Source organism: Alligator mississippiensis, chromosome 4, assembly GCF_030867095.1.
Source record: "Alligator mississippiensis isolate rAllMis1 chromosome 4, rAllMis1, whole genome shotgun sequence".
Classification (NCBI taxonomy): domain Eukaryota; kingdom Metazoa; phylum Chordata; order Crocodylia; family Alligatoridae; genus Alligator; species Alligator mississippiensis.
In genome coordinates this window covers 245,515,939-245,541,026 of record NC_081827.1, presented here as the reverse complement: position 1 = coordinate 245,541,026, position 25,088 = coordinate 245,515,939, and the positions used below count along the sequence as shown (strand labels likewise).

The following is a 25,088-nucleotide window of genomic DNA, read 5'->3' as shown; positions in this document are numbered from 1 at the left end:
TTATCCACCAAGTTGGTCTCTCTTGTGCACTTGGCAGGACTTTGAATCATCCATTTCTAATACAGAATGCTCCAGTAATTGCTCAGTTTCTGCTTTCTTGCCCAGTCTTTCAGAGCAGCACCAGCAGCAGAAGGAAAATTAGATAAAAAGATGTAATTGTCTTTGCAGCGCTTCCTCTAAACTGTGTGGCCAAGCATACCATGCTCATGCTGCGCTGCCGGGCGCACCTGCGTGACCACACACACCACATAGCTTAGAGGGAACGCTGGTCTTCAGGGGAGCTATTCCCATGAGTAAAGACTTACACCCATGCGTTTGTAAGACTGGACACACAATATACCTCAGCACAGGAGCCTGGAGGATAGCAGGCTCCATGGAGATTCCCAGACACTCTTCTGTCCTGTATGCAACTTTTTGGTACTACTTTGGTGTTGAGGGGTGGGAACAAGGAGTAAGAGTGCAGCAGCAGCCACCAAGAGACAAAATAAAATGGCAGAGGAGGTGAATCTATCATAGCTCAGAACTGGAAAGTGCAGGAAGTGATGGAGGTGGAAGAAGTATCAAGAAGGAGAAACAAGATGTGGTCTGCTTAGAGTTAGCCAGGAGCAGGTCACTGTCAAGGTAAGATGGATACCTGTGATAGCTTTCAGAACACAAAAACAGAAGACTCCCCTCTATTTCCCATAACTTGTATCTTTTAAAATCCTGCTGCAGCAAGAGAACCCTAAGCTCCGGGTTCTTAAAACTTTTGTGCCTCTACCTTTGCTTTTGAACTTGACCTCCTGGCCTTCTAGTGCCTCCTGGCTTTGTGGACAGATCTCAAACTGTGGCAGGAACCCCTGAGGCTCCTGTTTATCCTCCGTTATGCTCTTCCGGGTCCCCACTCTGTGTTCTGCATACCTACTCCTTGGGTTGGCTTGGCCAGCGAGAGGAACAGATTGTCGAGTTGTCATATGAGGTTGTGTGGCCCTTTTCCTTTCTTCAGACTGTCCAGTGACAGTGGACTTGGTCTCTGCTTTTGGTTCTGGTTGCACTTTAATGGCTTGCAGGGTTATGGTACTTGAAGTTTTCTGTAGGACCTGAGAGCCCCTTATTTCTCCTTTGGGTTCCTGAGGAGGCTGCATGCTGGTTTCTCTGAGCTGCCCTTGTCTATAGTCCTTGGCGTCTTTGGAGAAGGTGTAGCAGGCCTCTTTCTTCATTGTGGTTTTCTCTTTGGTTTCAACTGCGAGCTCAGTGCCACTGGATTTCAGTTCTTTTGCAATCCCATTGCTGGTCATCCGTGTGAAATCTGAATTTTCGACGCCTTTAGCTGTAGGGGTTGTTGATTTTGATGGGGGGCTAAAGGAAAATGATATATTTAGATGCATAAGCTATGGTAATATCCATAATTAGGATATAGACAGATGAACAAAGTATACCAATAAGGGAAACAACCTAGTGTGGAGCAGCTGACTTTCAGTGACTGTTTCATGTGTTTGCTCCTACCCCATGGTAAGTGGAAGTCTAAACTACAGCATCTTAGCCCTGTTCCATTCAAAGTTAAGCTGTACCAATGTCCATTTATCAAGGGCAGAAGCAGACATGTGGAATGGTTACCATGAAGCAGATGATACACAGTAAATGCCTCCTCCCTTTATAACTGAGTATAATCTGTGTCTGTCCATATCCCTTGCAGAGCACTTTGATCTTCAAAGCACTTTGCAAATATTCATAGTACTTAGGGTCAGAATGGACCTAAACACTTAACCACTTTCACCAGGGGAAAGTGAGTGTTTGTGTAAAAATCACTCTTCCTCTCCTACAGATTAAGAAACTGAAGCAGAGTGGGTCAAGTGATTTACCCCAAAGACTGAGACAGCAGAACATCAGCTATAATACAGGAGTTTCTGGACCCCAGTCCTCAGCTCTTTTACCTGGGTCAAATTCTGACCTTCTATATATTGCCTTTCCTTTAAGAATGACTTCATTTGAGCCTCTAAAGTGACAGTGCTTTTAAGGTGGCAAGTGTGAATAGATTCAGGCCATATATCAACTCAAGACATGGCATAAACGAGCTTTCAATATTACTATGCTTCAGCAGAGGGTAACATTGTTAAAAGGGCAGGCCTATATTCTGGTGATGGCATGGCCTAGCCAGGACAGCCCTAACTCTACCTCACCAACCTGCTGCAAACCCAGAAATACATCAGTGAAGAAGGTCCAGAGTGTCCCTAGTGGTTATACTAGAGACCAAAGCCTTAAGAGTGGCTACTGGAAGCAACCCCAGAGCATCTTTGCTAGTTCGTTTCTGGGGTTGGAGTGCACTAGTGGGAATAGGTGAGCAGGATTATTGGGATCATCCTAGCTGGCGCACTGTACCCACATGGCATATGCATAACTAAGTAACTTGAAAGTACGGCTGGGCAGGACATTTTGACAAAACAATGTTTCATTAGAAGATGCCAGTTCTTCAGAACTGAATTTCTGCAGGAACTTGTCATGTTTGGGCAAAACTGTCATTCAAACACAACTTTCAAATCCAGAATGGAATTTCTGGTCCAAACCAGACAGTGCAAGAGGGACGCTCGCCCCTAGAATGGGGATGTGGGATATCATGGTCAAGGCCTCGTTCAGCCTGAATGAAATAAAGGACTTGAACTGGTGTTTTTCCATGTCACAGGTGACTTCCCCACCCACCTGGCTCCTGGCTATACTGGAGTGAATCTCAGGACGAGAAATCTCTTTTCATGTCTACACTTGCAAATTATGTAACTTCCCTTTTGTATTCCACCTTGAAGGCAACAAACACAGATATAAAGAGATTCTCCTTTGCTGCATCAGACCAGTGATCATCTAACCAAGGAGACCCTCACCAACAGAAAGCAAACACTTCATAACAGGTTACAAAAATCCTATAATTACAGGGTAATCTGTCATTCTCTTTTAGCCCCTAATCAGAGGCTAGTGTTAGCTCTGAAGCAGGAAGATTTATCTTCTCTTTCACGGGGAGCTCCTTGATACAGGTTCAGGGCCACAGTGTCTTTCACTGATAAAGAGTACTGAATGACATACCGTGACGGGTGGACATGCACCTCTGTCTTGTCTGAACCTGAAATAAAAAAAAAAAAAAAGATTTAACTCCTCAGACCATTACATTGCCTTATAAGAATTTTCTATTATTTCATTAGATATTTCATTTTAAGGATTTAGGTAAAGTATGCATTTTGGAGATGCTCCTTTATTTTTTTGTACTGGAGTCCACATTAAAGATTTCCACCAATGGAAAACTGCTATAGACCTAAAACGTGTCCAGTTACTGCTGAGTCCCTGGCCCACAATATGCTCCTTGACCAGCCTTGACTTTCAGCCACAAGAGCACTGGCTGCTCAATTGAAATGGCTGGAAATCTTGGCTTAGTTTGAGAAGTTCCTGGATCAAGCAGCTGCAAGGCCCACAGGAACAAAAGGATTCCCATCACATAGACACACTCTGTGCTGGACAGGACAGATATGGAAGGTATGCCAGCTGGAAGAAGCTCACCAATTGTTCAGGGAACTTCAGAGAGGGTGTGGAGCTGGGTGGGCCACACCCCCTACTCCACCACGGTTACTCCATCATCATTTATTCCACCATGATTTCACCATGCTGCTGGTGAAACTAGGCATGTCTACACGTGCAATTAATTATATCTGGCTTTCCTGCACAGTAAATTCACTGTGCAGTAGACTAATTTACCGTGCAATAAGTGTCTGCAAGTGTAGACAGTGATGCTGTATTGCACAGTAGATTAGTCTACTGTGCAGTAAAGCATCTTGTGGAGATGCACCCACTGGTGCTTTGTGTCCAGTTGGAAACTCCTGATTCAGCTCTAGCAGGTAGGTAGGAGTTGTGGCATTCAACACAAAGACACATAACATCCTAAGTCTGGAGCAGACATTGGCAAGGCAAAGGGGATGCACGCGGGTGCACAAGCACCCCCTGAGATTTGCGGTGCACCCCCTGTGAAAAGCACTGCTGATGCTGCCAGCAGTGCCTGTGGGCGGTCGCCGCTTACCACCTCCCTCCCCCTTGCCACCGAGACCGCCAGTAGCATCTATGGTCGGTCCCCGATTGCTGCTGGTCGCTGCTGCCGATGGCATCTGCAGGCGGTCGCCGACTGCTAGTCAGCGTTCGCCCCCCCTCCAACACTGCTGTGCTGCCTGCAGGAGCTCCCCGCAGCCATGCCCCCACCACTGACACTGCCACCGCAGCCTGTGGGAGCTTGCCATGCACCCCCAGCCTCTGGGGGCATGCATTGTTCATGGGAACAGATACAATGCATCTTTCACTTTGGAAATTATTGGTGCACTTTGTAGCCTCAAACAGGATTACCATATTTTCGCACCTATAGCCCGCCCACAGGTATAAGCCGCACCCACATATAACCTGTGGAAAATTGTATTTTTGTAAATTAGTCCGTGTATACGCCGTGCCCGTGTATTCCCCACGGTGGCGTATACACGGGGAGGCGGTGCAGCCTAGCCCAGCCCGGCCCCTGGTAATAGTGCCTCATTAAGAACCAGTTACATGTGATCTTGCCCTAGTATCCTACAATGGAGGAAACCATTACCCAGGCATGTGCAGGAGACAGGGACAGCCACAAACAAGCAAGGGAAAATGGTGGCTACACCCCAAGGTTACCAAGCTTGTGAGATGAACAAAGAGAGCTGTCTAGAGGAAGGTGGCATAAAGGACAGCATTAGCCCTAGTGCAGGAAAGCATTCATGTGGGCTGGCACTAGTGAATAAAGGCTCAGTGAACTCAAAACGCACGTTAAGCACATTTAGAGGGCTGCACTAAGGAGAGATGCTTTGTCAACTGGGACTTGGATGAGGCCTCAAGGAAGTTTACTTTCTGGAGCAGGAACTGGTTTTGGCACTTGTACAGGATTAGAACTGGAAAGTACCTCCAGGGTCATCTAAGTCTACCTCCCTTAATAAATGCAGAATTTGTTGTTCCTAAACTATCCCAAGCAGATGCCTACCCAGCCTCTTCCTGTAATCCTACAGTGAAGGAAAGTCTACAATGGCCCTAGGCTGCTTGCTCCTGTCTCACTGTGCTTATTGTCCCCTTCACTTTGGTTGCACTTGAAATGCATGACCTCAGTATTCCCGATGTGATCAAGATTCAGCGCCTTTTACGGTCACTTAGTGGTGTTCTTCATCACAACCATATAAAACTCCTGCAGGACTGGGTGTCCAGCTGCACACTTGTAAATCATATCAATAAAACAAGTAGAGACTGGGAGGTCACACCACATCCAGACTGGACTGTGAGTTCACAGAGACATGCACACATTGCTGTTAGTACCCTTAAAGGACAAATGTCTGGTACCATTATTCATGTTGCTCCCCAAAGAAATCACTGCTGGTGTAAGGTGCTATTCAGGAAAAGGAAGGCATTCGGGATTTGGCCTAAGGTGTTTAGCCCACATTTATAGTTGCTTCTGAATGTTCTTCTTGCTGGAGTATTTTTTAACTTTGAAATCAAGGGCTAATATGGAGAGGAATGCTCAGGAGACAGAGGAAGGACTGTGGCACTCCCTGCCCCTGGAAAGCAGTCTGAGCTGACACCGTGTAAGCTTGAGAAGTACTTGGGGAAGCGTGTGTGTGTGCGCGGTGGGGGGGAGGTCCATTCTGAGGAAATCTTTTGAAAATGCCAGCTGATTGGGAAACGCCAATGGGAGAAAAACAAGTTGCTAAACAGTCAACTCTATGAAGCACCCTCTCTATGCTACCACATACAACAATCCATATTTCATACACCATTTTGGGCATGTGTTCAGCATGCATTACCCTTCTGCTCACAGAGCCTGTATTTAGCTTCTCCCCCATGAACAGGATTGTGTGACACCAGGTCTCTGCCTATAACATACATATAAGCTAAGCTGCTACATCAAGAGTTAGAGCTACTCAAATAAAAACACAGTTGCTAAAATGCTGCACAGAAGGCCTAAGACAGGCATTTTCATTCCTTGTTTTTAATCCATTGTACTCTTACGTTATTCTAAAAAGGCTTTGCCTGGTGTTTTGATGGAAGGAGCCTCACAGGGTGGTCTAGAAGATCCAATGTAGAGCACGTAGTGGCTGGAAGCACCAAGAAGTCCACCTATGGGCATGTCTACATCTATCAGCAAAATACCATGCTAGAAAAATCCACTCTGAAGGCTGGCAGGCTAAAAGATGAGGTCTTTCACCTCACCCATGCCACCCCTGAAAGGTAGGTCTCTGCCCTTGGTGTGGCACTGGAAATAACCAACAACTATGTCCCAGCCCTGCACCAAAGGGTTATACTTTATATTGTTCTGGGGTGGGGTAGGCACACTGTGTTGCCCTATGGTGCTCTGTAGCCTAATTCTTTGATAGTGAATAATGCTGGTAGCAGAGTTTAGGTTGAATGACTTTCTCCTAGTACACAGCCTAGTCTGTGGAATTTAATGGTAGGGAAGAAGGAAGACATGAGTAAATGGTGCACAAAACACGCTCTGAGTGAGCTGTATTTGAGAGGCCTGGTCTCAGGGAAGAGGTAAGAGATGTGGCAGGTACATACAACACAAGAGCATGCAATACATCAAGGGAAAATCCACATTTGAATGCCCAGAGCTGTAACCCGTCGAAGAATGAGAAACAGAATCTAAGTAGGTAGAGAGAAATAACCCATTGATGCCTTTTAATAAAAGTGTCAAGAAACAGTTAAAAAACACAGTAAAAGTCAGCTGAGTCCCAGCTGAAAGATGATCAGATAAAGACAGAGAAGAAAACTGAACAAACCTCAGTTGGCTGCAGACAAAACTGTGCTACGTGACCCTACCAATTAAGAGAACATTCTTCTTCCCCACCCGCCCACCATGGAGACTCAGGGAAAAAAGTAAAGCTCTTGGAGCAAGTTTATCTATATTAGAGGTCTTCATGTCTTTACTTAGTAATTCCAACTGGCTGCCTGATAATGCTTTATGACATTTCCTAATATCTGATTTAATTGATAATGTCAGAATTAAATAAGGGAGGTTGGAACAGTAAAGTCAGCTGATGATACCAGCATGCTGCCATGGGACCTGCTTAGTACAAAATGTCAGGAGCCTGTGGTCCGCTTTAGGTCTGCATGTGCTGATCCAGGAGAGAATGTGCCCTTTGAATGAGGTATGCAGCCAGCATTTGAAATTAGGACATGCTGTGACCAATCTGCTGACCTCCAACCTGCATCATCTCTCCAGGCAGATGTCTCTACCGTGCACAGTAAGATCATTAACCTAGTGGGGGTGGTTTGACATCCAATTACATGCTTTAATAAAAGGTTCAGTGAGCAAGGGAACATGTTTGAATGATACATTCACTCAGCTGACTCCCTCTAGAGGCCAACCTCAGAGACGCTTAGAGTGAAAGTGCTCTTTTTATGTTAAGGGATAAGGGCTTGCACTTTCCGTTTTGAAGATTCCCAGGTTTTATCTTGTCATTATTTGTACACTCACATCCATGGTGCTTTACAGGATAGCACCCCACCTAGGGCAAGAACTCCAGAACCTTGGACAGAATTGATCTGGCCGAGGCAAACGAAATGCAGTGACCTGGTGCTGTGTTAGTATGTGCCCACAATTCAACGACTTCTTCTGTAGCTCAAGGGTAGAGGACTCTGATTTTGGTGGTGATGCACAAGTGCTTTGAGAGAAGGATGAATACAAACAATCACCGTATGCATCATGGCTCATGTTATGTGGTGTACATACAATCCCTTTTGCTATAGTGAAATAAGAATATGGCCAAGAGCAAAGAACTCCCGGTGTTTAAATTCAGTGTCTTTCTCTCCCCCTGCTCACCCCTTCCTGTGCTGGTTTGGACATGCCACTTAACTTTCCTAAGTTTCTTTCCCCCATTTTTTTAGAAACACAAGTATAATACTAATATTTTGCTACCTCAGAAGGGAGGTATGAAGATGAATGAGCAGCCAGTACCCTGAAAGCATAAAGCACCAAATAGGATTAGTTAAATAGCCTGTTAAAAGGATTTGTCTCCCAAATGGGGTGGCTCTGAAGGTATGATTAATTACTGAGGTTCAATTCTACATGCCATATTTCCATTTCTTGAAATCAAAATTTAGATTAAAAAAAAAATTAAGTTCCAAAATGACAGCAGCGAAGTGAAGAAACAGGTCCTACAGGAAACTGGAGCAAGATAATATTTTGACAGTTCTTTCCCCTGGAGTCAATGCAGTGTTTTTAGCTGTAGCACCAGACCACAGGTTTGGATACATCAAAACGTCATTTCACAGAAACAAAGAGAGAGAGAGAAATAGAGTTGGTTAAAAAAAAAGGCAACATTTGTCCTTTGAATTTCACGGCTAGCTATTTTTCAGAACGTTTCTGGTGCACCTGTGCTCTCTCTCATCCATCTCTTTAGTTTTACCTTGAACTGTGAGCTCTGTGGATACAGATGCCTTCCCAGCGCTATTCATCACTGTACATGTGTAAACTCCAGCATCGGCCAGCTGCACATTCTGGATTTCCAAAACCTGGATGCCTGCTTTCTCAAACATGTTGAAATGATCATTCTGTTGCAACTGAATTTCACCCTGCAAGCATCGCAAGACAACACCATTAGATTCACAGCCACGCAAACAAGCAGCTTTTAGTAAAGTACCAATCCGCTGTCCCTTCCACTTATCTGTCTGCCACAGAGGCATGACAGGGCAGCCCTGTGCTCAGTTGTGGTGGTGGCTATTTTTGCACCCCAACCCCCTGCAAAATGCTGAGCCCAGGGCTCCCGTCCCAGTTATGCTACTGTTCAGATAACTTCTGTAACGAATACTCTGAGAGAATAAACAAATTCTGGCTCAAAGACTTTGTAATTGCAGTCTTCAAGAGCCTGCATTCCCGGGATTTTATCAACCCTTTGGTTTTGTTTTATTTTGCATTTGCATCATAGGCATTATCAGGGTCTTCAGAAAAATCTACTTTCACAGTATGGGTGACTGAAGCAGAAACATTTCAGACTTGTTTTATGGAGGTCAGCTTTCCATTTTCTAACAACAAAAGCTTTGAGGGCACCCTGGATTCTGCTTTGGTCCCTCTGCACTGCTCTGGAAAGAGCGGATAGGAAGAATATCCAGACAATGACCCCCACACGGGTGGGATTCATCCATAGCACAGAGATATCAGAGTGAACCTCCTCTGACACTGGAAGCATCTTGGGAGCAGACTTTGGGAAGGAAAGGGCTGGGAGAAAGTAAAGCTGTTCCTGGAGGCCAGAGTCTAAATTAGAACGGAGGGAGTTTCTTCAGCTCTAAAAGGCCCAGAGACACAAGGAAGGATGACAAGCCCACCCTTTCCTTCTGTGTGCCAATAACTGAGCCACTTAGGTTTGTAATTAACAGCAAGGTCGAGGCACCAGTAAGTCCAAGACTCAGGAGAATTCAAAGTTTTAGCTGATATTTCATTACAAAAAAAGTCACTGTCAAGGTTTTGGACACAAAGTGTCTACCTCTGTTAACAGTTATTCCTTATACTTAATCTCAAACCTCTCTGTTTTAGGTTATTCAAGAAAAGGTTAGAGGTTACTTGATCACAGTCTCAGGATAAAAATACCAACTTCTTGATGGCAAAGGATCACTTTTGTTGCTACAGCAAGAGTAATGAAACATTGAAACAACTTACAAATGAATGCATGTGAATTCTCCATCACTTCAAACATTTAAAACAATACCAGGTACCCTTCTAAGAGGCATCTTTTAGCTAAACTGAAAGCCAGAGGCTTGATACAAGACTTGAATAGTAATGTTCGCTGGCCTGTGTTACACTGGGGTTTACACCAGATGATCCAAGTAGTCCCTTCTGGCTTTTAAAAATCAGCCTGAGCAACTAATTAGAAACAATCTATTACAGTGCTACCATAAAAAGGTATCATTTGCTTTCAAATACCACAAGTTTTCCTGCTCTTTATGCAGGAGGGGAAAGACTGAGCTCTCTTTAAAACACGTTGTATATGAGAAATGTTCGGTTTTGCGCACTGTATGCCTCTGGTGTCTCAATAAGCTTTTTATGGTCTGAATGCAATAAATCCTACCTGAACAGAAAGGGAGTTAGAACAAATTGATGCCAGTGTGATCCAACACAAACTGCTGTTCTTTCTGAACGGGCAAGTAAATAAAGTGGGAAAAAGAAAGGAATAAAGCATCTCTAAGTGGACATGATTCTGAAAAGTAGAGTTTTAATTATGGATCTTGTTTTATCACATATAATTTTACCAGATAGTTGCTGTGCTTGGCTATTGAATGCTGATGTTAGACCTGTGTTGAGAAATCATACCCCACCACTGCTTGCTTGAGCAATATATTAAACATTGGGCTAATTAAATGCAGATTAGCCAAAAGTTCTTGGGTTTATGGGACTGTCTTTTATTGTAAGTTTGTACAGTAAAACAGAGCATCAAACAGTGACTGGGGCCTCTGGGCATCACTGTACTACAACCATAGCCAGCTTCTAGTGCAGTGGCCAGACACTGGGACAGAGTTCCCTCAGCTCTGGAACTTTTCCTTTCTGCCACTTGAAAATCCTTTTTCTTCCACTGATTCACAGGATTGTTTACTTTTTGGCAGAAAATCTGTAGGAAGCAGAAGAACATTAGTAAGAAAATGCCCCTCATTTCTCATCATATGGTCAATGCTCCACGGTGTAATGCAGAAGACAACTGGCCAATTACTAGACAGGAGGAAGAAGGTAGGAAATGGAACGAATCTTCAGTTCAATAATCTTGAAGAACCAGACACATCTGTAACTCTGCAAAGCGCAGATTGTTTCAGCTGGGGATAAACAAGTCAATTGCAAGAATTCAATTTTACTCAAAAGCAACATTGTTTTGGTGGAAAACATTTGCAACGAACAAAAATTACTAGCATTTTGTTCCTGTCAGCTTTTTCAATAGCATAACAGACCTACAATTGCCTTACAACAGTAATTTGAATGGGCAAATGACAGGTGCTTCCCAGCTTTGAAATGGACCTGAGTTTCACAGCTTCTGCATTTCATATGCTCAAATGTTTTCCTTCTGTGACTCTTTCACATTCATCATACAGGTGGGGATGAGCTGTTTTCCAAACTTGGAGGGGTGTTTTTTTATTTACAAACATTTTCCCTGTCAAAAAATATACCTGTCCACTACTGCCTTTCGACTGCTGACTTTCACTTTCTGGTAGAGGGGCTTCTCACTTATAACTAAACATTCACTTCTGATGTGAAGCGACAGGGTCTCAGTGAAGCAGGTTTCAGTCCCCAGCTCTCACACAATTCCCTCTGTGACCATTAGCAAGCTGCTACCTCTCTCTTGGCCTCAGCTGTTAAACAGAGATGACAATACTTATCTTTTCCACCCTTTGTCTACCCTTCCTGTTCATAGCCTAGGTTCCTTGGAGCCAAAGACTGTCTTTTACTTGGTGTTTGTGCAACAGGGTCTTGATCCCCAGTAGTGTTTTAGGCACCATTATGGTTCAGGTAATCAGTATCAGTTGTGAGAGTAAAAAGGCAAGGCACAGGGGAGGCTAACTGTGAAGAAGGACTTTGCTAATTGTTCAGTTGTTGTTAGTTGTTCAGCTTGCAAATTATGGGAGTATGTAACCCTTTAGGTTGTCTGCTGGCTCTTGAGATGTTGTATCATCTGTCCTATAACAGTTGCAGCCAGATCGTCCTCCTAAGCTAGGAGCTTTCAGGCAGAACAAAACCATTACCCTCTTGCAAAATCATACCTTAAACCAAGTTACTTGAGGCTGTGGACGTCCTGTTATTTTACAGGAGAACTTCCCTGTTTGGCCTTCGCGGACAATGACTCTAGTGGGTTTTGTAGCAAACTTCGGTGGGCTCTCTCCCCAGATGCTTGGCCTGTTCTCCACAGCTGGAACAGAAAATCGGCCCCTGGAAAGGCAACAAACAGCTTGATATTACAGGGGATCGGGAGCTTTCCTTGTAATAAGAGCAGACTTCAGGCAGCATTTTAGAACAGTGGTCTGCCAACTGTTAAAACAGGGCAGGTAGCAACCAACACTGAGCTATTGAAATATCAGCAGGAGATAACATTTTTGGCCAAAAAAGTAGTTAGAAAACTGAAGTAAGCTAGTGCCATGTGACCAGTGTAAGGAGCCTAACGCTGCCCTGTGATAAGAGGTATACATTGCAGGTTAACTTGTTGGAAACCACTGCTCTCAATTCTTCATGTAACTGAACATTTTTCTGCTTCATTCCCACATCCGGTGCGCACAGAGCACACGCTATCACGGCTCTTTCTGGCAATCCAGGTTGCTTATAGCTAGAGCTGGGCAAATTAATCACAGTGGACAACAGATCTATTTAATTTGGTAAAATGCTCGCTCTTCAGAATGATTCTAACAATATTTTACCGCAATATTGCATTTAACTATCCAAGAATCCCTTGGAATGATGAACTGGAAATTTACTTTGCAAAACTATCTGGCCATGTCCACTTGGAAATTCACCGCTTTAGTGAGTGTCCCTGCCTGGAAACGCATATACAAAAACATTCACAAGGCGAAAATGAAAAAGGCACAAGCATAAACAAAGCACATGAACTTAGATAAATGGTGGTGATGAATAACTGTTGGCAGGATTGGTTCAAATCTACTTATAAGGATGACAAATTGTGGAACACAGTTCTTTGCCATGGTAGCGAGACTACAGTACTACTCAGTGAGAACAGTCAGTCTCCATCACAGAACTCAGAAATACTAAACTTTATAGGAGCAAGAGAAAAAAGTGCCACTTAGACTCGTTAATATCAAAGAGCTCCAGTAAAGCCACAGTACAACCAAACACCACATTAGTGAAACACAGAAGACAGTGATTTTCCCCCCCACAAAGCCTCCAAAGCAAGCCAAGCCACTTTCACGGCCTTCATTTTCCACACGTGAAGGAGATGCCTTACGCATCAGCATGCTAATACAGACCACACAGCCTCAGTCCAAGGAGCTGCCAAGACACGATGGTTGCCATATGGGCAACTTGAAGACACTAATTAAGACAAAATTATGATGAAGAGGATTGCAGAGAAAAGGCATAGGTGAAAAATCTTGGAGAAGAATGGTGCAGTGTAATATCCAAGAAGAGTATACATTTCACTGTAGAATAAATTAGTTGATGGGTCGCCCTAAAGTGAGACTTTCACATAGTTTACTCTCCGAATTTAAGAGGTGTGGTTGTACACACACACACACGTGAATGTGCATATGCATACCCATGTAGTAAGAAAAAAATATCATTACTGCCCTCAGCTGCAGGTTGGTGAATGTTCCTACAGATTCATTCCCTCTCTTGGGTTTTGGTATACCTAACATTAAATAGCTATATATTTCCCTTTCCACAGAGCTCTCCTAATCAGTTGCATTTCAATGGAGTTTGAAAGGTTTGTCCTCCTATTTCAGTCCCTCATATTTTGTCCCTGTACAGAACTTTTATAATTTGCCAGTTGGGAAGGTTGACATCCAAACACCTTCATGATGTGTGTGTGCATATATATATATATATATATATATATATATACACACACACACACACACACACACATATAAAAAAAGTCATGAAGGTGTTTGGATGTCAACCTTCCCAACTGGCAAATTATAAAAATAGTTGTAAACAGGAACAGAATATGAGGGGCTGAAATAGGAGGACAAATCTTTCAAACTCCACTGAAATGCAACCGATTAGGAGAGCTCTTTGGAAAGGGAAAACTAAGCAACTACAATGGCAGTGTGGGCTATTCCTCTCCCAAAGGAATATTTAGCACATGCAAACTCCCCATTTGTATTTACAACAACAACACAGTCCATTTCATTTGCAAAAGTAGCCTGTTTTCATTGCTGTAGTCTGAATGCCCTCTCCAAATTAAACAAACACTGGCCATTGCAAAACGGAAATTAAAATGTTCAGTGTTAAATCTTTGTTCTGATCACTAACATAAGCAAGGACATTTATTTTTGTTTGGGTCTTTGAGACCCTATTGCTTACACAAAAACATTGGCATAAATCAGGAACAAATCAATGTTCTAGCAGTGTAAACCCAAGCTCAACTGCAAACAGGATCAGGCCCAGAAATTTAAAACCCAGCTTTGCCCATTTCACGAAACAGCAGGCATACAGCAAGAGAAAGATTGTTTTATATTTCAGCTTCAACTTTCAAATCATACCTGGAACACTTTGCTCCACTATTACTAGTGCTAGCTCTAAAATGGAGCAACCCTTGCTCTAAGACATGATTCCAGGGAGAGAATCAGCTTAGTAGAGGAGAAGCACGGAAGTGCAGAACGATGGAACAAATGGAACTCAAACATTTTAACCAACCCTCCGAAGGAATCAACAGCACGGATGGAAGGCAAAAGTCACTTGAAGGAAAAGAAGTGGATTTTCCTTAAAGAGAAAAAACCTTTCCTGATTTCCCACCAAAACTTAAGTAGATCCATGCACTAAAGATCTCCACAGCCACCAGAATTCTTACCCTGGGGTTTTGGCACCGGATGGCAGGCTGTATCTCTTCAAGCAGCTTCCTGAAAGTATATGAATGAAAAACAGCAAGTTAGAAGCCTTGTCAAAATTATTAGATACTACACATGCCAGAGGTTACTTTAATATCGGCTCCTCCTTCTTTCAAATATAAAGGAAAGAGATAGTGGGAAGTAATCCCACTTTCCTAAAGCATGGGATATTTTTCCTATCATCTAGCTCAGGGCTGTCCAATTTCTAAGTGGCTGGGGGTTGCACGCCCCTTAGGCCACACTCGCAGAAAGAAGCCATTGAACTGCACTAGCAGGGGCTGCATCAGTGAGGGCCATGAGTCATGGGAGCCACATGGCTCCCCTTGCTGCACCAAGGGCCTGGATGCCCTCCCACTGCAGCCTTCACCATGTGCCCAGGCAGCTCCATGATGCTGTTCCTCACACCCCTGCCCCGAATTCCCCATCTCCTCCACTGCTGTTCCTGGCACTTCCTTACTGCTACTCCCCACACCTTCCCACTGCAGCCTCCCCCACACCTGCTCTCTGCATCCTCCATGCCCCTCTGTGTCCTGACTCACCCTTAGCTTCCCATTAAATCCCCTACTGCAACACACCCCAGGCGGCAGGCTCCCCCAGCACTGAAGGTACATTGGTGCAGGGGCAGGAAGCAGAAGCCAGGGACGGGGAGCCCCTGGCTGATACTGCAGCTAGAGCAATGGGGGAAAGTTGTAGTCAGGTGGGAGCCTGAGGGCTGCAATTTAACCTCTTGTGGCCTGCATGAATTACTAAATCCTCATCTGGCTTATGCTTATGGTGCTGTGAAATACAGGAGACAGTATTCACTATAGATCGGTTTAGATATTTGAATATGGATCACATATGCATTTGGATCAGATCCTTGATCTAAACAGCCTGGAATATAGGTCCACAATCTAGAACTTTTGACTCACACCAAAAACCCTGTTGGCTGCTGTTTGACTGAGTAATTATTTAAGAACATAAATTCCTCTCTGCATTGTGGTCCAGTGGAGAATGCATTAAAACAGGTGTCTGAAGTCCAAAGATTTGTTTGGTTCATAGATTCATAGATTCATAGATTGTAGAGTCAGAAGGGACCACAATGGATCATCGTGTCCGACCCCCTGCCCCTGGCAGGAAAGAGGACCGAGGTCAGATGACCCCAGCCAGGTGACTATCTAGCCTCCTCTTGAAGACCTCCAAGCTTGGTGATAGCACCACCTCTCTTGGAAGCCCATTCCAGATCCTGGCCACCCTTACTGTGAAAAATTTCTTCCCAATATCTAACCTAAATCCACTCTCAACTAGTTTACACCGTTATTCCTAGTCACTCCCTGGGGCGCCTTAGTAAACAGCGCTTCCCCTATTCCCCGTTGACCTCCCCTAATAAATTGATAGGCGGCCACAAGATCTCCCCTCAGCTGTCTCTTGTGAAGGCTGAAGAGACTCAACTCTCTCAACCTCCCCCCGTAGGGTCTATCACGAAGGCCACTAATCATGCGAGTGGCCCTTCTCTGGACCCTCTCCAGATTCCCCACGTCCCTCTTGAAGTGCGGCGCCCAAAACTGGACACAGTACCACAACTGCGGCCTGACCACTGCCACACAGAGGGGGAGCATCACCTCCTTTGACTTATTAGTCAGGCACCTGCTAATGCACGACAAGGTGCGATTGGCCTTGTTGATGGCCTCATTACACTGCCAGCTCATGTTCATCTTGGAGTCAATTATGACTCCAAGATCCCTCTCTGCCTCCAAGCTGCTGAGAAGGACACTCCCCGACCTATAGGTTCTTGATTCTCACTTTGTAACTTTGGGAAAGATACTGCAGGACCCCACTTCTAGCTGCTTATAGCAGGGGTGGCCAGAGTTACTCACCCTGGGAGCTACTTCTGATCCTCCACCGAAGCTTAAGAGCCGGAGAGCTGGGGGTGGAGGGAGGGGGGTGCTGAGCGACCCAGAGTGGAGGTGACCATCCCCGCCCTGCTCCACTGAGCCACATTGGCTTTCCCTGCAGGGAGCATGTCCCAGAGGGAGGGAAGAAGGGAGGAGCACAGGCTTAGGGCACGCTCCCTGTGGGAAAAGCAGGAGTGGTGGCAGGTGCCAGGCTGCGCTGTCCCCCTGAGTTGTCTCGGGGAGAAGTGGGCGGGGCTTCAACCAATTCCCAGAGAGCCGCAATTACCGTGCTGATGAGCCATATGCAGCTCATGAGCCATGGTTTGGCTACCATGGGCTTATAGCCTCAAAAGTGATGAGCACTGACAGCTCCATGCAGAGTTAGTGAGACCTCCTGAGCAGAGTATCTGACAATAGGGCTGCTATACCTTTATTTACATATTTCTCCATGTCACCTTTTCTTTCTAGAGGCACATCTATACATGCCATTAGGAGGTAGCAATAAACTGTGGAGCTTATTGCTCCTGGGAAGCTCCAGGGCCTGCATCTGCACACGTGCCCAGACTGCAGCACACAGCTGGGTTGCAGCAGCCCCATCTGGCAGGAGACCTGGGGGGTCAGCCTGCCAGCCCAGGGCTGCTCTGACTGGGCTCAATGTGCTGCGGAGTGGCTGGTTGGGACACGAGAGTGCTTCAGTGCAGGGCTAGCTGGCAGGTAGCCCCGGCACTGAAGCACTCTCGTGCCCCAGCCAGCTGGTCTGAGTCTACTTGTGCACTGCTATACACAAAAAAAACTCCGCAGCAGTTTGTTTCATGCACGTGTACACGCTGAGACATTCGCTGTGGAGCTAATTAGTCAACTGCACAGTAAACATCTCATGTAGACGCACCCAGTGTGTTTCTCAAAGGGAAAACAGCATATCCCATCCAACAGTGGTGACACAGGGGCTGTGTGCAATGCAGTATATACTTAGTGCCACCTAGTGTACAGACTAATGCAGCTAGCTTTTTAACATGAAAAAACCTGATAATGGAACGGGGGGTGAAGAGTTCTTGCATTAAACTGCTTTGACAAAAGGAAATTCCTGAGATATTCATAAATATTAACAGTAGATCTCATAAGGCAAGCTTAGTAGATAGAAAGTAACCAGTCACAATCTCTGGATGGATAAGCTAGACTGCAATTCAGTAATGTATCTTCCAGGCAGCAGTTAGCTGTGAGCACTGAAAATCAAATAAATCAATATTGTTTATCAGTGATAAATGGAGGGATTATTGGAACAGAGCCTGCTGCCTCTGCTGAACCCCGAGGAAATCAATTCTTGGGCACTCTATCGCAGTGAATTACTTAACCCTGAATATAGAACTGAGCAAACCAAAGTGGAAAACCAATTTCAAATCCGTGTTGATTTAAATAAATTTGAATCACAAAGGGAAAAACCGTGCAGAATTTTTGCAACAAAAAGTAAAAGCGTTTGTAGCAGAGCCCTGCACAGTTCAAGCTGCACTTGGGGGATTTCCATTAGAAATCTTTGACCTTCAACAGACACAGAAGTCCCCACCCCCCAGGTAGGGCAGATGCTTTGGATTCAGTGGGAAGTCACGACCTGAAGGGCTCTGACACGAGCACATGAGCCAGCTTGCAAACAGCATGACAGAGTAGCTGAATTCTGACCCTCTTCTTCTAACCCTCCGAGTTTCATATCTGGCAGGTTATGGTGATCTAATTAGCAGATGTACCCTTTAAAATTCCTGGATTTGATCTTAGATTTCTCCCACGTGACACAGAAGTATGCGATTAAAACCCGTCTCTCTGCTCTGCAAACAGCACCATACATGGAGGGGAGCTGGGAGGACCGCCAGGAGCACAGTCCTTCACTTGCATCCTGTTGGCTATCAGATGCTGCTGTGTCACGAACACAACTGTGATTGCCACATCCCAATGAATGCAGGGCCATTTCCATGTGTCTCAGAAACACAGTAAACTCCTTAGGGCTGGGGCTGTTGTCTTATGTATTTATAACACCAAAGAACCATCAGGATCTAGTGGAAACAAAAAGAGAGGCCAGGGACACTTGTTGTTTTGGGTTTTTTTAAACTCTCTCCTTTCCTTCAAATAGGTCTAACTTAAAAACAAGCAGAGGTCTTGCAGGTGTCTATGGCTATCTTCACCCAAAAGACTCAGCAGATGCAACTGCACTGGCTCCAGTGAAGTAGCACCTCCTTATGCCCATGGAAAATTTGCCCCTTAGTCTTTAGCAGGGATTTCTACTATCCTTTTTTAAATTAGTATGAAAATGAACAATTCTTAGGCCATGTGCCCTTCCAAAGCCAGCAGGGGCTGGGTGTGCTGCAGAGGGAAAATGGGCAGACACAAGGAATAAAAGGAGGAGGAAGTGAAGAAGTAAACACCTCATATAGCTTAACAGCACTACTCTAGTTAATGAGCTAACAGTGCTGGCAACCTCTTAAAAAAAATCCCTGAGCTCCTGCTGCTACCAACTGGAAGGATGACAGCTGCAGCAAAGGATTTCCAGAAGGAAGATCAGAAGGAAACTAAGCCAACAGTGTAAGGTAAGTGGGTACAATGCAGTACTGGTGACCAGGGCACTTGGGCTGGGAATGGGAAAAGTTGCTCAGGACAGAGCAATCTACAATGGCCGTTCCTTTGCTATTAGGCTTGAGATTCACACCTTGCATGCATACGCTCGTAGAAGATCACCAGATGTGGGAAAAGAAGAAAAAAATGGGCAGAAGGCTAATGTTTCCATCAAATAGGCTCCTGACTGGTTTCAAGGCAAATAGGTGTCCACAGTTCCAGAAAAATTTGATTTTTGCAGCCTCAGGGAGATAGCCCCAACAATACATTCTGCTATGTACGCGTAGGGGCAACCAACATGGGTTCATTAGAGGCAGGTCCTGTCAGACCAACCTGGTGGCCTTCTATGACCAGGTCACAAAATCCTTGGACGCAGGTGTTGCAGTGGACGTAGTCTTTCTGGACTTTAGGAAGCCCTTCGACACTGTCTCTCACCCCATTCTCATTAAAAAATTAGGAGATTGTGGTGTTGATGCCTACACAGTTAGATGGGTTGCCAATTGGCTGGAGGGCCGCACCCAGAGAGTGGTGGTGGATGGGTCTTATTCAACCTGGAGGGATGTGGGAAGAGGGGTTCCCCAGAGCTCAGTCCTCGGGCCCGCGCTGTTCAACATCTTCATCAGTGACTTGGACGAGGGGGTGAAAAGCACCTTGTTCAAATTCGCGGATGACACTGAGAGAGAGATATCAGGAGGCACTACTTCACAGTCAAGGCAGCTAGGACCTGGAACCAACTTCCAAGGGAAGTAGTACTCGCTCCTACCCTGGGGGTCTTCAAAAGGAGGCTAGAGAGACACCTAGCCAGGGTCATTTGACCCCAGCATTCTTTCCTGTCCAGGGCAGGGGGTCAGACTTGATGATCTGCTCAGGTCCCTTCCGACCCTACCTACTATGAAACTATTAGGTCTTGGGCCCAGGGAATTAGGGGATTTGTGAAGTCTTGCTGATCATCCGATTGGCAGGAATCAGCATCTTTACAATAGAAAGAAGGAATTTATGGGACTGGTCCAACCTTCCGCTGAAGTCAATAGGTGCCTTCCCCTGACTTCAATGAACATCCAATCAGGCCCTTAGTACAGGTTTCCCTAGATTTATGTGGGTTCTGTATATGCAGACTTGCTCTTATGCAATGCCCCTTTTTATACCCAAATTTGTTATCTGTGAGGTATATTTACTCTTATGTAATCAGCATAGGTGCCCCTCCCCAAGCAAGTAAATCTCTGGGGGGAAAGGAAAAAGCTGTGGGGCCAGAGCCCCACTCACCCCAGTCCCTGCTGCAGCTGCTCTGGGAGCAGCCAATGTCAGCTGCCTGCAGCCGCTGCGCTGCACCGTGCCCCGAACCCCCCAGGACTTCACTTGTCCCCACTCACCCCAGCCCCTGGGCTGCGCCATGCTGTGGTGCAGGCAGGTGGTGTTGGCTGCTCCTGGGTCTGCTGCAGCAGGGGCTGGGGTGAGTGGGGAGAAGTGGAGGCCCGGGGCTGCAGTAGAGAACAAGGTGGAGGATACTGTAGGTGGGTGCAGGGCATGGGATGTGAGGGCACAGGTCTTGCTGCTACACACACCCCAGGAGGGCTGCAGGCTGGGAAGAGCCCGGCTGGGAAGTGCCCCCTGGGAAGAGCCCAGCACAGCCCCCCAGCCCTCTCGGGGTGTACGTAGGAGCAAGAGCCACATCCTCCCCCGCCTTGCACCCACTTACAATTCCCTCCACTTTGCTCCCTGCTGCAGCCCCAGAAGCGGTTGATGGGCTGTGCTGCACCCTTCCCCCCACCCCTTCCCTAGTCCCAGCCTTACTTCCTCCCTCCCTCATGGCTGTGGGAACGTATCCCTATTTCTTAAATTGTAAACTGGGTTCCCTTTAGGTGAATTTGATTTATGCACAGTTTTCCGGGAATGCATGTACTGCATAAATCAAGGGAAACCTGTACATGACATTGACCCATTTAATGTAGACACTGATCAACTGTTTTTTTATTTCTTGACATGAATTTCAGTTAAGAATCTAGAAAATAAAGTGCCATTCATGATGCATGTGTGCCCACCTTACCTCTAGGGGAGTACATACAGTCTCATTAGGCACTCTGGCACACCTCTAATACAGAGCTGTGCAATACAGTTCAGAGATTTCCACTGTTTCAAAGTAAAACCCCCACCTAAGTTTTGAAAACATTGTACCAAGCTTTAGCAACAAAAGAGCTATTAATGACACTGGATTTTATGGGTTATTTCCTGTTCACAGTTTAGACAACACAGGTGACCACAAAAAAACAGCACCCAAATATGGAGGCCCTTAAATCTAGTGGAAACTCTGAAAGTATAGAGCTACTTGATTTGTTCCTGTAACAGAAGGAATCTATGTTAGAGACGGAATTAGAAATAGGGAATTTCTGGCTCCTCATCCTGTGCTGAGACCATTCTTCCCTATGAGGAGACAAAGCAGCTAATGAGTCCTACTTATGTAACAATGAGAAGCACTGAACACACTGGATATTTGCCTGCTAGCCAGATAATCTGAACCACTGTGCACATTTTGCAATTAATGCCCATGGGAGCCCTTCAGAAGCAGGGCAATAATAATCCTCTTACCTTCTACTGTTAGCTCCACAGTCACTTGCCGAACCCCTCCATCATTCGCAGCTTCACATGTGTATTTACCACCGTCCCCTTCTTGCACACCTTTGATTACTAAACTGAAAATCCCTCGGATGCTGCGGTCCACTACATAGTGCTCTCCCTCTGGGACAGGGTGCCCATTTCTGTACCATGTGATCTGAGGTTCTGGATAGCCTCTGACCTGGAAAGAGGGTTTGAGAAAAGAAAGGGAAGATAAAAAACATCACTAAAGTGATTTTATCAGGAAGAAATGTAGGACATTTTGCAATACAATGGAAACTTCTTGAAGCAGTAACTGTTAAACACATAAACTTACTAAGCCAAATGGCAGAACCTAAACAAATGGCAAAACTATTGGACAACTCAAACTGTTAAACTCATAATATGACTTAGGCAGATATCTGTGCATGAAAGTTTTCCATTAGAATGATTTGCCCATGGAAACACATTTAAAGCCACTAATCAGGCATTCTGAGGTCCAGGTTCCAATTACACAGAGATTTAGAGACATTTAAGCATGCAAGGCATTTAAATCAAACATTTCTAACATTTCTGCCTAGAATTCAGGTCCCACCATAAATCTGCATTTATCAATCTAAGTGAAAAGGATCTAGTTTTTATGTGTGCTGAGCCACAGTGGTTCAAGCCAATACCCCTAGGATCTATACGCGTCTGGCCCTGAGGCTAACCAGCCTTAAGAGGTACTCAGCTCTCCTGGTGGGAAGTGGAGTGTAAGGACTTGCACGGGGCAGGTAATGCCCACCCACAACAGTTATCACAAGACTTTTCAATCTGCTTACTAGTCAGCTAGCAAAGAGCCGTTCAATCCCAAATGAACAGAAGCCACAAGTCCATTACATAAAAAAATCCCTGTAACATATTACTAAGGGTAAAAAAGAAACAAAGCCGGGATGTTCGCTTCACAGACTTCAGCTGGTGTTTTGGGCCAGGAATTCAGCCTTGATAAATTAGCACATTTCCATTGACCCATCCAGTCAGGGACAGCAGACCGCTGAGGATGTGGCTGGTCAGGTCACGGGGAGACAGGGGAAACGGAGAGCTGAACAACTGATTGCCACACAGAAGGGCACGTGCCTAACCCCAGCCACATGCCTTGGAAGCATCATGAATACACATTTTCCAGCCGGCGCAATCACATCACTTACAATAGCTTCCCCTTCTCCTCTCTCCCCCTGCTCTGATCATTCGATTCCCCAAACCATTTTCTAAAGCCTCTATTCTTTGCTTTAACCTCTTACAGAGTCTGTGGATTAAGACAATGACTTACAAGGGGATAAGTAGTCTCCGTCAGCTGCATCCCCCTATTAAAAAGAACCTATCTTGCAGTTTGCTCTGTTTTATTGTAGCTTCCTATCCAATTGCCAAATTACCCTCATCAGTGGGCAAACTTTAAATGCTTTGTTGTCAGCTAGATAAACCTTAGCCGTGCCTCAGCCAGACTCCTCCAACGTTCCTTCTCTGTCCTGATTCAGATTCCTGATTTTTTTCCCTGCACTCTCACTCTCCTAGGTAGGCCAGGTACAGACGTTACACTTTTACCAGTATAAGAGATTGGAAACCGGACCATACCTGTAACAGAACAGCAGTTCAGTCCATATAGACTGATTTAAAAATGGCATAACCTGGTCTAAGATTTGCAACCCCCCAGCCCCGGTCAAATGTGCCTTCTGTTCACTACTGATCTAAACTATGTTGCTTACAGAAAATTGCACAACTTAGATGAATTCCTCCTCAGGCTTTTTGAAAGTCTGTACCTAGCCCTAAGTACAACCCTTGGCCAATGCCAACCTTACTCATTCTTCAGCTCTCTTTCAAAATCAGGCCTTTCATTTTTAATGTAGCCTCACCTCATGCCAGCTGGATTTCTTCTGCAGGAGTTTAACCATAGCATCTTACAGCTGTCAGAAGTCTTTTCCCTTCCATTAACTCCCCAGGTACCAGTTTTTTTGGCAACTGATGTGACAACTTTGGCACGAAGTACCCAGAGTATAGTATGTCTTCGCAGGCATTAAAGTTTTACACTCTGGACAACATCATGAATATGCTGGAGGGAATTTCCATTCCCGATCTAGGCTTTTTTTCCAAGCCCAATTTAATCAAGCAGCACCTATGTTCTGAGCTGAAAGAAATTTGGGACCCTTTGCAACCGGGAGGTATTGTGATAGCTAAATAATGCAAAATCTTTTTTAAAAATCCTGTAGCCACACCCTTTAATTTACATCACATCTGAAATACAGAAATTCCCACATACCGGTGCTCCTTAACATCATGCTGGAGCACTTAGTGGGAAGAAGGGAACCTATATAAATTACCACCACCACTTCCAGCTGAACCTGGGGGCTTCCCCAAGGGGTACCACAACCATGAACTGAGTAGATGTGGCCCGATTTAGCTTGAAAGGAGGGGAGGAGCTCTGTTACACTGCATCCAATTTGATTTGGTATTTCAGAGGCAAAATTTTGTCATGAGATAGGAGGAAAGAAGAAGTTTTATGGATGAAAAGAATCTGTCAGAGGCAATAAATCTAACTACCAGGGGAAAATAACTTACCTCAAAGTCAAGCTACTTCTATAGGGCAATTTAGAAAGATACAGATTTCCTTGGGACATTATATTTTAGTTTATAAAAATCATTTAGCCTAATGCCATAACTGAGCCCAGAAATTATTCTAGTCTTGCAGGAAGACAAACAAAAGAAAAAAGAACTGTAAAAACTTACATCTCTTTTTGAAAATGTTATGAAATATTTAATGAAAACAATTGCATTTGTTTTCAAAATACTGTACTTCCGTAGCTCTAACTTGAAAATTGTATCATTAGGCAAACCCATAGAAGGCAGGAAATGAAAATGACCACTGTATTTTCATTATTTAAATTGGGTGAGATGAACAAAGTAATTAAATACAATTTTAAAGTGTTGTTTTTTTTCCAATTTACACATTCTAAGAAGTTTTTAACAGTAAGGGTAAAGGTACTTCAAATATGTCAATGAAATTATTGGGAATGTAAGTCTTAATCCCTCTACAGCTTGGAAAACCTTTTTTGTAGGAAGCATCCTTTTGATAAAGTATAGTTTAAAAGAGCATGCACAATACAATGCATATTAAGTGTAAGGGGAGGTGTGATGATGCTAAGATACTGTGAACTATGGAAGTTGTGGCTAACCAAAGCAGTGACAATACATTACATTAAAAAGGTAACATGCATATCACAGAAACAACTTATCATCTCACTGTACTCCCATTATCAAACTGCAGAATATGAAATGGTTAAGAGTATTTCTCACCCCATTTGAGATACCTGTTCAAAAACAGAATGTTCTTGTTCCAGCCTCCTAAACTAAATAATTTTCCTGTTCTTAGGGATCCAAAATCCTATAGGAACAATGCACAAAATAAAGGTTTATTTGGTTTTGCGCACTTCCTATTTGCTAGTGACCCTTCTA

General features: G+C 44.7%; 1 protein-coding gene across 3 annotated transcripts in view; it reads right to left on the bottom strand.

Moving 5' to 3' along the window:
* The window catches only part of MYLK (myosin light chain kinase), a 356,584-nt gene that overhangs the window by 174,585 nt on the left and 156,911 nt on the right, over positions 1 to 25,088 (bottom strand). For all 3 annotated transcript variants that reach the window (XM_006259414.4, XM_059727477.1, XM_014599482.3), the window contains exons 3-8: positions 21,597 to 21,804; positions 14,505 to 14,553; positions 11,749 to 11,914; positions 8,418 to 8,583; positions 3,052 to 3,088; positions 761 to 1,338 (exon numbers count right to left, since the gene is read on the bottom strand). In XM_006259414.4, coding sequence (XP_006259476.3) covers positions 761 to 1,338; positions 3,052 to 3,088; positions 8,418 to 8,583; positions 11,749 to 11,914; positions 14,505 to 14,553; positions 21,597 to 21,804 — 1,204 coding nt within the window. The remainder of the gene's footprint in view (positions 1 to 760; positions 1,339 to 3,051; positions 3,089 to 8,417; positions 8,584 to 11,748; positions 11,915 to 14,504; positions 14,554 to 21,596; positions 21,805 to 25,088) is intronic.